The sequence below is a fragment of the Myotis myotis genome, unplaced genomic scaffold, assembly GCF_014108235.1.
Source record: "Myotis myotis isolate mMyoMyo1 unplaced genomic scaffold, mMyoMyo1.p scaffold_m19_p_1, whole genome shotgun sequence".
NCBI lineage: Eukaryota > Metazoa > Chordata > Mammalia > Chiroptera > Vespertilionidae > Myotis > Myotis myotis.
In genome coordinates, this window is record NW_023416313.1 from 184,156,658 (window position 1) to 184,170,012 (window position 13,355).

At 42.9% G+C, this 13,355-nt stretch overlaps 1 protein-coding gene across 1 annotated transcript; it reads left to right on the forward strand.

Moving 5' to 3' along the window:
* Nucleotides 1-765: 765 nt before the first annotated feature.
* On the forward strand, nucleotides 766-1,814 carry ARF6 (ADP ribosylation factor 6). The gene has a single exon (XM_036306070.1). The coding sequence runs from the start codon at nucleotides 799-801 to the stop codon at nucleotides 1,324-1,326; it is 528 nt and encodes a 175-aa protein (XP_036161963.1). The 5' UTR covers nucleotides 766-798; the 3' UTR covers nucleotides 1,327-1,814.
* Nucleotides 1,815-13,355: the final 11,541 nt, after the last annotated feature.

Sequence of the window (13,355 nt, forward strand, 5' to 3'; positions counted from 1 at the left end):
CCCCTCAGCGCGTGGCGCCCCTGACGCCCCTGACGCTGGGCGCGCGGGCGCTTTCCTTCCAGAGGTCGCTCTGGTCCGAACGGTCGGCCCGTGCTGCGCGTGCGCGTGCGCGGTCGGGAGGGGAAGTGAGGCGGTTTCTTCGGCGCCTTTTCCGGCGGCGGCGGCGGCAGAGCGGGGAGGAGGAGGTGGCGGCCGGAGGGAGCGCGCGCTCGGGGCGGCGGCTGGAGGTAATCCCCCGGGCCGCGCTGGAAAGGCGGGCCGCCTCGGCCCCCGCGCCCCGCCGGGACCCCGGCAGTAACTCCCTCTCGCTTTCTGTGTCTCTGCAGGCGGCGCACCGAGTTCCCGCGAGGATCCATGACCCTGACGAGCCGCCGGAGCCTCGCTGCCTCTCGGTGGCCTGGGTCGGTGGGGAGCCGGTGCTCGCGGGCCGGAGGGTCGTAGTCTCCCGCGGCGTCGGGAGGCGGCGGCGGCGGCGGAGCGGGAACCGGCGGCGCTCGCGCGGCGCCCGCGGGGGGAAGGGCAGTTCCGGGCCGGGCCGCGCCTCAGCAGGGCGGCGGCTCTCCCGTCGCAGACTCAGGGCCCCGGCGGCTGCGGCGACTGGAGGGATCAAGTTGTGCGGCCGGTGATGCCCGAGTGAGCGGCGGGCCCGGCCTCTGCCCCCAGGAGGCAACTCCCACGTAGGCCCCACGGGCGCCCTCGCGGCTGGAGGCTCGGTCTTGGTGTCGCGGCGGCGGCGGCGTTGTCGGCTGAGGGGACCCGGGACACCTGAATGCCCCCGGCCCCGGCTCCTCCGACGCGATGGGGAAGGTGCTATCCAAGATCTTCGGGAACAAGGAAATGCGGATCCTCATGCTGGGCCTGGACGCGGCCGGCAAGACGACAATCCTGTACAAGTTGAAGCTGGGCCAGTCGGTGACCACCATCCCCACCGTGGGGTTCAACGTGGAGACGGTGACTTACAAAAACGTCAAGTTCAACGTGTGGGATGTGGGCGGCCAGGACAAGATCCGGCCGCTCTGGCGGCATTACTACACCGGGACCCAGGGCCTGATCTTCGTGGTGGACTGTGCCGACCGCGACCGCATCGACGAGGCCCGCCAGGAGCTGCACCGCATCATCAATGACCGGGAGATGAGGGACGCCATCATCCTCATCTTCGCCAACAAGCAGGACCTGCCCGATGCCATGAAGCCCCACGAGATCCAGGAGAAACTGGGCCTGACCCGGATTCGGGACAGGAACTGGTATGTGCAGCCCTCCTGTGCCACCTCGGGGGACGGACTCTACGAGGGGCTCACATGGTTAACCTCTAACTACAAATCCTAATGAGCCTTCTCCACCCATCCCCCCGGAAGGAGAGAAATCAGACACCCATTCATAGGATTATCGCCACCATCACCTCTTCCAATTGCCACTTTCTCTTGAATTTGAACTCGAGTTACTGTTCTACAGTTGGGGGTTCGGGGCGGGGGGGCGGTTAGGGAGTTTCCTTTTTGTTCCTTTTCTTTTTTTTTTTTTGCTTTGCGTTTAGGATGCTCTGATCTGACATTTGACATGAACACAAAGTGCTAGAGGCTCTTGTTAACTTCCAGCAAATGGGATGGGGAAAATATAGCAGTTCTTGGTACAAGTCCTTTATAATAATGGTATGATTTTTTTATTTTGAGAGATTTTTTTTTCCATTGTATGCTTTTTTTCCCCCCCTTTTTGCCCAGTTTCCTTACCATTTGCTGTAGATGGCTTATTTTGCATTAATGCAGACTATGTTGCAAGTCTGTTTCATCTAGTAAACTGAAAATTATTGCTTAATCAAACTGCCGTTTGTCTTTTATATTTAAGGCCTTCCCCCCACCCTTATGAGTTCTAACTTAGTAATTTCAAATGTGACCTTTTATACCGAAGACCAGTATAGTAAAACTTAGACCACAGTGGCAAAGAATGAGTAATATGGGAAAATGTTCCAGTTGCACATCAGTATGTTAAAAAGGTAATATAAGAAGTTATTTGAAATGCCAGCTGTTAAGTTTTGAAACATCATGCATGAGTAGGGATAAAACTCAAATTCCCCATTACATAACTAACTTACACTGCATAAAAATATGAAATTGTAACTCATTGAGAACACAGATTTTTTTCACTGCAAAGTTAGCGTCTTTGCTGTGTTTTCCCTTTTTTAACTTTAAAAAGACTCTTTCCAGAAAACAGAGCAATAATGGTGTATCTACACACAGTCGAAATATTTGTAGATATTTTAAGGGACTTTTGGGCAAAACTGGAATATATACTTTTACCATGTTTCAAATATCTTCAGACCAATAGTTTTTAAATTACTAGAATGTTTACTTTGTTCATTAGTAAAGCATTTAACAATTCAAATTGTATGCACCTTTTACCTGGTTGGAAAGTATACATTCCTGTTTTCACATCACATTACAGCAACTGATTAAAGATAAAAGCGTTTTTATAGATGAGTGATCCACACCTCCATTAATAACACTGGAAAAGATGTTTTGTAGAAAAGGTATTTAATTCTGTCTGATTGTAGGATTGACTCATGCAAATAGTAAGTCAGATATTCTGTTGGTTCAGTAATACAGTATCTCCTTTAGGGAAGGAAACGTGATGAATGAATGACGTGTAAACTTGAGGGATGACAAAGGGGAAGTAGGATGAAGAGAAGGAACCTACAGATGACAATGAATGTAAGCTTATTTTTTTTCAAGGGTCAGCAGTGTGCTCACTTGGTGATATCCAGGTCCTAATCAGATTACTTGCTAAATTGGTTAGGACTAGTAACTAGATTATTGAGACCAGTGTGAAATATTTTGAACCAAACGTTAATGCCTGATAAAGAATTGTGAAGCAGCATGTGGTTCTTGTATAGCCTTAAGGATTAATTTTAGAGATCCTCAAGGAATTAAACTTAGGGAACTTGAGAAATGTAGACTGCAAAGACAGTATACAGGAAAAGATGTGGGTTTTATGAGGGTATATGAAAACTAAAGTTGAGCGGGATATCATGGTATATAGTTGGACAGTATTGGTCCTTCATGCTTTGGCCATATTGTATAATGGAGCTCTTACCAAAGATGTATGAGAAGCATAAAGCTATAAAAAAAGTAATTATTCAAAGTAAAACTCTTAAACATTTTACTTAAAGCAGATGAGCAAAGGTGCTATGCTTGCAGGCTCCAGATGATGCATAGGGGTTTTTTAATTAAAAATACAACAAAAGTATAAAATTCTCAGTTTCACTTTAGTAGATGTACCTCTAGAAATGAAGCTGGGAGCCACATCTAAGAACATTTTAGTTGCTTTTAAGATTCCCAAGCTCCACCATAAATTAATTCTTAGTGTTTTAAATTATTACATTAAGGTACATACATGGGTAATACAAATATCAATGCTATAATAACATCGTGAAACAAGACAAGCACAAAGGTATAAATGCCTAAACTGGAGGAAACTTGAAACCCTCGTGTTAATTCTTAAATGTAGTATTTCTAACTTATGAGTTAGATTGATAGGCAGCCATTTTTTGTGTGTCTTAAAATAACGGGGCGTAGTTAAAATTTTATATATCAAGTGATTGCTGTTGAATGTTGCAGGTGAGATGTTATTTTTAGTTTACTTGAAATGTCAAATAACTGAAGGGGGTGGGGAGGGGGGAAGCAAATATTTGAAATTTGGGAAAATCCTAAACCTTTTGGTAAATTGTAATTTTCACTTACTTTTTTTAAGGATATAAAAGGCTGATACTTGTAGTTAAATTGAACCCTAACAATGCTGATCATGGGGCAAGTAATTAATAGCCTGCAACAACAGTTATAACCTAAGAATTTTAAAAATGAGATCCTGAAGTTTTTGTTTAATTGCATCAATTTCTGTATTTATGTGAATTTATAAACTACAGTAAGCTTTGAATGAGGTTAATCTTGTCTAATATAAGTAAATGAGTCTGTAGACTGATTGCCCCAGACTAAAAAGTAAAGTACCTGGAATTGTGTTCTTAATGGTTGTAGTGTTGGTAAAGCACTAATATGCAGAAAATAAAAGAATTACACAGTGCAGTTTCTCACGTTATGTTACTCCTTTGAACTAGATTAAGTGGGACATGTGGTGTGTTGGGCCATGTTATTCTCCAGGGACATACGGTATAAAGTGCCTTAATTTGGGAGTCAACTAGCTTTTTTAAGAACAAAAAAGAGAGTCAATTTGGTTCTTGATTACAAGCTAGCTCTATAAGGAGGTTTTGCCCTGATTAGGTTCCAATGAAATTAATCTGATTTTATGATAATTTAGAACACAAAAAGAGTTGAAAATAATTTTTAGAAAGTTCTATAGCAGTTTTTATTATGCTAGTTTTTTCAAAATCACATCCTTAGCATTTTTAGGAGTACAGAATTGTGTCTGTAAAGAATTGGCCGGAAGAATCATCTTAACCATTAACAACTGACTTGGATTTTAAAGTTGGACTTTCTTGCTTGATTGATAAGAATGGCAGAATTGTAGCCATTTAGAAAATAGTAGGTGAAGAATAACTTGTTGGATAAAAGGATTTTTAAAACACATTTCCTTTGCTGTAAGCATTCCCTCTTATCACCAGTTGCAGTTTGATTTTAGAATATCTTAGCTTGATCTCTAGTGTGACTTAACTCCTACATTGTTATTAATATATTTAGTATTGTCATTTACTAATAGCTATCAAGTATCAATTTATTAGTGATAGCAGTAGAAGAAGCTATTCTTTAGTTGATTTTTATGTTTTAATATAAGTTTAGAAATATAGTAGCCATAATCTGAATGGTGGTGGCAATTACTAAATTCCCAAAGTTATATCCTTAACACCTTGCCAAGTATATCTCAGGGTGATGGTAAAGCAAATCTTGTCCTTTTTTTAAATAGGTAAAAACTGTAAAACCATGTATAATAAAAGTAACTTTTAAGTCTCATTAATCACAGAGAATAATGTATTTTGATAATAGCATTCAATAGAAACAGCTTTTTGCTTTATATTGAATAGTAAAGACAAAGTAGGAAAGATTACAATATTAGGAAGTTTAATAAAAAGGTATATTGAGTAATGGAACCATAGATGAGGCAAAGTAACTTTGCTAAACTTTAAAGTTGCCAGACTGGATCAGTGAGTTGAATGGGCAGGGAATACTTACCGATGAGATCAAAGAGGCAGAACAGGTCTGTGGAGGGGTTTAGGAATGACAATTGAAATATATTATTAAATAAGCTAAAGTCATTGTAAACTTCCAGGGAATTATTGTATGAGAGATAACCTCACATTGTGAGACAGTAAGAAAATGGTTTAATTTTGAATCTTTTTTCCCTTTAAAATGTTTTATGACTAGAAACAATTTTAAAGTAAAAGTATTTGTCAATCTTGTCCTCAAGTACTTTTTCACTTATTAATTTATTTTATTAGGATACTATGTATTTCCTCCATAGTATTTGCTTTCTAAGTGTGAGGATAAATTTATTTATTAAGCACCTATTATATGCCTGACACTGTTCTAGGGACAGGAGATGCATCAGTGAAAAAAACCTATCTGCCTCATAGAACTCATTTTGGTGGTGGGCATGGATGGAGGTAAAGAGACAAAGATCAGATGACAAAAATGTTAGTTGATATACTGTGTATTATATACGATGTTATATATATGTGGGGACAGGTAGGAATGTGTTCTGAGAAGGTGACATTTGAACAAATATTTGAAGGAAGAAAAATTACTATCAGTGGAATTGACATTGTAACAAAAAGATAACATATATAGTATAAAGCAGGGGTGGGGAAACTATGGCCAAGGGCAAATCTGGCTGTAGTCTGTTTTTATAGGGATTGAGCTAAGAATTTTTACATTTGTTAAGGGGTTTTTAAAGACTACAAAAAAACAAATGTGGATATGCAACAGAGACAGTATTTAGCCTGAAAAGCCTAAAATATTTACTGTCTGACCCTCTATGAAAAACGTTTGTTGACCCCAAATCTAAAGCCCAATTTAAAAAACAAAAATTACCAAAATATATGGAAAATCCAACAATTTAAAGTAAAAGGCCAGTTAAATGAATGAGGCTAATAAAAACTTTAGGATACAGTGCACATACAATTTACTACATTTGGACATTTAGGGAGCCTTGAGACTTGTTATTTGTTACTGAGTAGTCTAACTGGGATTTTCTTTTTCCCCAAGTTTAAATGTGTGAAATCAGTAGTTTTTCAGTTTCCATTTTAACATTCTCTAAAATTTTATGATTCATTTCATTAAAAATATTTTCCTTATTTTTATGATAGTTTTACTGGTCTTTGGGTATAAGTTAAATGTGCTTCTCTGTCACAGTGCCTCCAGATAACCTAGATTAGTTTGGAATAGGTTCAGTTAACATCACTGAACTGTGGCTGTTACTCAGTTGGTATTACTGTAATCAAGTCCTGAGTCCAGTATTTTATATTATGAAACTTTGTAAGAGGCAGTATTTTATTGACTTGGAAACTAATATGTTGCATGATACTTGGTTTCTTCTAGTGTTGTTCTGAAACTAATACAAAATAGGAAAAATAACTTCACACATCAATTCTTACCTACAGTTGTATACTACTCTTAAAAGAGAAACTAAAAGTAATTAAGCAGAAGTTATGGAAGCACTTTATTGAAGACATTTACAATTAGGCTTTAAAAAATAAAAAACACTTGTAGTTCACAGAAAGACTTACGTGAATCTGGTTATTCATGACCATAAAAACTGTTTCCCAAAACAACCAACAAAATTATTGCCCATTACAACTAAATGGACTGGCCTAAGAAGGTCATAGCATAGTAGAGGGGGAAAAAACAAATTTGTTATGCGAGTTATAAAAGCAGGACTTTGGATCTTTGAAGTTTATTTAATGTGGCAAACCAAAGTGCTTTCTCTTTCTTTTTGTTTCTAAAAGTTAGTTTTTGTGACTAAGTCCTTGGTTGGGTCTAAGCCTAAAGAGATCAAATTGGGAAACAGAATAACAAGAGCATCTTTTTTATCGTTTGCCATATGCCAGTCACTGTTCTAAGCATTTTTATGCAAATTAATTCTCTTAATCCTCAACAATCTTGGGGAAAGAGCTCCCATTTCATAGCTGAGAAAACTGAGCCTCAGAAAAGTATGTTACTAAGCAGCAGAGCCAGACTGAACTTAGGTAGTCTGTACTAGAACTATACATTATGGTTAATAATGTACTTAATTTGTGTGTGTGTTTGCTTACAAAAAACTTACTTTGAGTAACGTTCTGTAATTTTCTTATTTGATCATTAATAGATTTTTAAAATAAATTTTATTGATTCTTTTTTAGAGAGAGAGGAAAGGAGGAGAGAGAGAAACACTGATGTGAGAAGCATCAATCAGCTGCCTCTTGCACACAACACCACCCAGGATCTAGCCCGCCCAACCCAGGCATGTGCCCTGCCCAGGAATTGAACCAGCAACCTCTCAGAGTACAGGATGACGCCCAACCAACTGAGCCACACTGGCCAGGGCTAGAAATTTTTTTTTCAATTAGCAATAATCCTGCCTCAGATAAATCTCATTGGCTCTGCAAAGCTATCTACAGACTTTGAGTTGCTTAATTTGAGTCATCTGTATAATGGAGAATATGGCATTAGATTCTTTTTTTTCCTGTAAAAATCATGTGAGTACTTGGTAGATTGTGAATTTTATAGGTCTTTGTGAAAAACAGAAAAAGTTTTCACTGATTTGATTATTTGCGTATATATATATATATATATATATATATATATATATACACACACACACACACACACACACTCATGGAACAGACTGGGGGATTGGAATCAGAATCCAATCTTGTATGCACATAGACAATAGGGTGGTGAAGGCCTGAGGCGGGAGGCAGGGGGCCGGCTGGAGGTCAATGGGGGGAAAAAAGGGGACATATGTAATACTTTTCAACAATAAAAAATTATTTAAAAAGAAGAGGAGGAAGAGGAGGAGGAGACCAGGGAAGAAGGCCAAGTGACCACAGAGGCAGAGACAGGGATATGTCTCCGTGCCAAGGAGCGCCATGGACTGCCGGCAGCCACCAGAAGAGGGTAGAGACAGGAAGGATCCTCCTTTAGGAGGGAGCCCAGCCCTGCCCACACCTTGATCTTGGACTGCTGGCCTCCAAAACATTATATATATACTAGGGGCCCAGTGCATGAATTCGAGCACCTTGAAAGGAACTGTGGACCGTGAGGCTGCGGTGGGCACAGGGGTGGGTCTTGGCCCGTCCTCCACGCCCCTGCCCAGCCCCTCCTGCCACAGCCCCCGGGTCCCTTGTCTGCCAGCAGCCCAGCTCCTGCCAGCGTGGAACTAATGGGGCTGGCACCAGCAATGGGTGCAGGTGGGACTGGTGCCAGCAGTGGGTGTGAGCGGCAGCTCTGGCGCCAGCAGCAGGTGTGAGTGGGGTTGTCACTGGCAGCGGGTCCGAGCTGTGGCTGCTGCCCCGATCACCCCTCAGGAGCAGGGAGAGGTGGGGAAGGCCTGAGGGGCAATCGGAACCGGTAGCTGCTACTCGCACCCGCTAATGGCGCCAAGCGATCGGGGCTGGCACTGGGTGCCGGAAGTGGGTGTGAGTGGCAGCTCTGGTGCAGGCAGTGGGTGCAAGCAGGACCAGTGCCAACAGCAGGTGTGAGTGCCCAGTGGGACCACGGTGCACAGGAGCAAAGAATTTTCAGTAACCACCAGAGGCTTGCCCCGATGACAGCAACCGACCACCCGCCTTGGTCTGGTGCCTCCACTCATCCTCTCCACCATCCTGCTGCAGCTGATGCCCGCCATGTTCTGCATGCACCCCCTCGTGGTCAGCGCATGTCATAGTGACTGGTTGTTCAGTTCTGCCGTTCGGTCTATTTACATATTAGGGTTTTATATATATACTAGAGGCCCAGTGCACAAAAATTTGTGCACTTGGGCAGGAGGGGGGCAGTCCCTTAGCCTGGCCTGTGCCCTCTCGCAGTCTGGGACCCCTCAGGGGATGACCACCTGCTGGCTTAGGCCCGCTCCCTGGGGGATTGGGCCTAAGATGGCAATCAGACATCCCTCTGGCAACCCAGCAGCCCTCGGGGGATGTCCACTTGCTAGCGGGGAGCAGGCCTAAACTGCAGTCGGACATCCTTAGCGCTGCTGAGGAGGCAGGAGAGGCTCCCACCACCACCACTGTACTGGCAGCCATCAGCCTGGCTTGTGGCTGAGCAGAGCTCCCCCTGTGGGAGCGCACTGACCACCAGGGGGCAGCTCCTGCATTGAGCGTCTGCCCCTTGGTGGTCAGTGTGTGTCACAGTGACCAGTCATTCCCAGTCCTTCTGCTATTAGGGTCAGTTTGCATATTACCCTTTTACTATATAGGATAGAGGCCTGGTGGGGGCTGGCTGGTTTGCCCTGAAGGGTGTCCCGGATCAGGGTGGGGGTCCCGCTTGGGTGCCTGGCCAGCCTGGATGACGGGCTGATGACTGTTTGCAGCTGGTCACACCCCCTTAAGGGTGGGGGGTCCCCACTGGGGTACCTGGCCAGTCTGGGTGAGGGGCTGAGGGCCGTTTTCAGGCTGGTGGGTGACTGAAGCTCCCAACCTCTCCTTTTTTCTTTTTTTCTTTTTTTTATTATTCTGGGATTTATTTACCTTCTATGGCTATCACTGGAGCTGAGAGCCGGTTTTAGCTCTGAGGGTTGGCTCCAGCTCTGAGACCTTGGCTGCTGAAAGCATGTATCTGGGTTTGTTTGGCTTCTATAATTGAAACATTGTTTCTTAGAGTGCAGCTCAGAGGCCGGCAGCGGCAGGCGGGGAACCTTGGCTTCCTCCATCACTGGAGCAAGCAAGCTTCCTGTTCGCTTCAGCTGCCTGGCTGCTGGCTGCCATCTTGGTTGGCAGTTAATTTACATATTGCCCTGATTAGGCAATGGGAAGCGTGTCAGAGGTATGGTTAATTACCATGTTTGTCTATTATTAGATAGGATAGATTCCTTTTGATTTAAGAAAAAAGTTTTAGCCCTGGCTGGTTTGGCTCAGTGGATAGAACCTGGTTGGCCCTCTTGCCCTAGCCAGTCTGGCTCAGTGGTGGAGCATCATCTGGTGGACTGAAGGGTCCTGGGTTCAATTCTGGTTAAGGGCATGTACTACGGTTGCAGGCTCCATCCCTGCTTGCCCTGTGTGCAGGATGCAACCAATCGGTATATCTCTCTCGAATGGATGTTTCTATCTCTCTGTCTCTCCTCCTCCCTTTCATTTTCTCTAAAAATCAATGGAAAAATATCCTCAGGTGAGGATTTAAAAAAAAAAAAACAACCCACAAAAAATAACTTTAGCCCTGGCCAGGCAGCTCAGTTGATTATAGAGTATCCTCCCTATGCCAAGGTTTGCCACAAAATACCGACTTCTGTGCATGGGCCACGAAGTTTTAATTGCACTGTACATGCGCGCCCGCACGTGGTATTTTGTGGAAGAGCCACACTCAAGGGGCCAAAGAGCTGCATGTGGCTCGTGAGCCGCAGTTTGCCGACCACGGGTCTAGGGTAAGCTAGAGTGCTTTAATCATGTACTTTGGAGGTTTAAGCCTCGACTTATGAACAAAAGTTGATAATTTTTGTAAAATGCAAAAATGCCTTCCTTAAAAATCCTATTTGTGAGTAATTTCTATGCACTGTCCTAAATGCATTACATGCATTATCTCATTAAAATGTATGAGCAAAGGCAAAAGGGTAGTGATCTATATATAATATTTGGGAGATAGAGAATAGAATCAGAGACTAGGGTTGCCAGATTCACATAGTTAAATGTCAATTTCACATAAACAGTATTTTTAAAATATGTTTTTAAAATTGATTTTAGAGAGAGAGGAAGGGGGGGAGAGAGAGAGAAAGAGAGAGAGAGGTGAGAAACATCAATTTGGTTGCCTCCTGTATATGCTCCAACCGGGGACTGAACCCACAACCTGGGCTTGTGCCCTGACTGGGAATCCGACCAGTGACCTTTCAGTGCATGGGATGATGCTCACTCAACTGAGCCACACTGGCCAGGGCTAAACAGTATTTTGAGTACAAGTATATTTCAATAACATACTAAAATTATATACTAAAAATTGTTGTTTATTTGAAATTCCAAATTAAAATACAGGGTGGCCTATATTTTATCTGCAAGCTTATGTCTGACTTGAGTAGGAGAGGAGGTAAGGTTTAAAATGGAAGTTGAAAATGAGATCTTAAGAAGGCCTCAAGAGCTAGATGAAATAGTTTGGATATTGTTTTTGTGTAAACGGAGCCACTGAAATGTTAAAAATGTTTATATGGCTGGAGAGAATCACAACATTTAGCTTTGTATAGAATCACGGGTGTCAGGATCAGGGACAGAGGTTGAGAGAAAGAAGTCTTTTCAAGAGACTTAATAACTTAGGTGAGAAAAGGTGTAGCATAGAGAAAATTAGAAACAAGTGAGATAAAGTGAATTGGTGGACATACATTATTTGTGGGAAGACAAAGAATTAAAGATTTTGATCCTTAATTCTTATGTAAAGGATATGATAGAGCCATCGATAGAAAGAAACCAGGATACACAGCAGATGTGAATAGAGACACTTTGGTAACTGGGTTCAGTATCTCATTTGCAATCTTGAAGAGGCATATATTCTCTTCTATAACTATTCTGTCCTAGAGCAGTGCAGTCCAATACAAATATAATGCAAGCTATATGTGTAATTTTAAATATATATTTTAGCAGTCACATTTTAAAAAGTAAAAGGAAACAGGTCAAATAATTTAATAATGTTTAACACAATGTATCAAATATATTCAATGTCACCAGTATAAAGTAATTATTAATGAGATATTTTACATTCTTTGTGTCATACAAAATCTTCACAATCCAAAAACATTTATTTTATACTTAAAGCACATCTCAATTTGGACTAGCTACATTCCAGTGCTCAATAGGTATACGTATTACACAGTTCATTTTTATTTTATTTTTTTAGGCTTATTTATTTATTTATTTATTTTAGAGAGAGAGAAACATCGATGTGAGAGCAAGACATGGCTCAGCTGCTTCCCACATGCACCCTATCAGGGATCGAGCCTGCAATCTGGGCATGTGCCCTGACCAGGAATCAAACCGGCAACCTTTTGGTGCTTGGGATGATGCCCAACCAACTGAGTCATTCTGGCCAGGGCTGCACAGTTAATTTTTAGAGGGAAGTTATTTCTTCCTAATGCCATGCCGTCAGTTTCAGTAACTGCACTAGCGGGTACCAGTTAAGATAATTAAGATATGGTAAACTTTCTAGGCCAGGTATTGGCAAACTATGGTCTATGAGCCAAATCTGGCTCACTGCCTACTTTTTAAAATATATATATATTTTATTGATTTTTTACAGAGAGGAAGGGAAAGGGATAGAGAGTTAGAAACATCCATGAGAGAGAAACATCAATCAGCTGCCTCCTGTACACCCCCTACTGGGGATGTGCCCGCAACCAAGATACATGCCCTTGATTAGAATCGAACCTGGGACCCTTCAGTCTGCAGGCCGACGCTCTATCCACTGAGCCAAACTGGTTAGGGCACTGCCTACTTTTATAAGTCAAGTTTTAGTGGAGTCTAACCATGGTCATTTATTTGTGTGTTGTTATGGCTGCTTTTGTGTAGTTATGATAGAGATCATATGGCCCACAAAGCCTAAAACATTCTAGGCCCCAAAATAAAGTTTCAGGAATAAAATACATACTTTATACATTTACATGAATTTTTAGTAATAAATAATGAAATAGTTAAAAGAATATATATATATATATATATATATATATATATATATATATATTAGAGGCCCGGTGCACAAAAATTTGTGCACTCGGGCGGGGGGGTCCCTCAGCCCAGCCTGTACCCTCTTGCAGTCTGGGACCCCTCAGGGGATGTCCACCTGCTGGCTTAGGCCCGCTTCCCGGGGGATTGGGCCTAAGCTGGCAGTCAGACATCCCTCTGGCAGCCCAGGAACCCTCAGGGGATGTCCACTTGCCAGCAGGGACCAGGCCTAAGCTGCATTCAGACATCCTTAGTGCTGCTGAGGAGGCGGTAGAGGCTCCCGCAATCACTGCTGTGCTGGCAGCTGTCAGCCTGGCTTGTGGCTGAGCAGAGCGCCCCCTGTGGGAGCGCACTGACCACCAGGGGACAGCTCCTGCATTGAGCGTTGCCCCCTGGTGGTCAGTGTGTGTCATAGTGATCAGTCATTCCCAGTCATTCTCCTGTTAGGGTCAATTTGCATATTACCCTTTTATTATATGCCTGATGCATGGGTGGGCTGGCTGGTTTGACCTGAAGGTGTCCCGGATCA

Excerpts from the sequence above, each read along its gene's own strand:
- ARF6 (XM_036306070.1), top strand. The coding sequence starts at position 799 with ATGGGGAAGGTGCTATCCAAGATCTTCGGGAACAAGGAAATGCGGATC.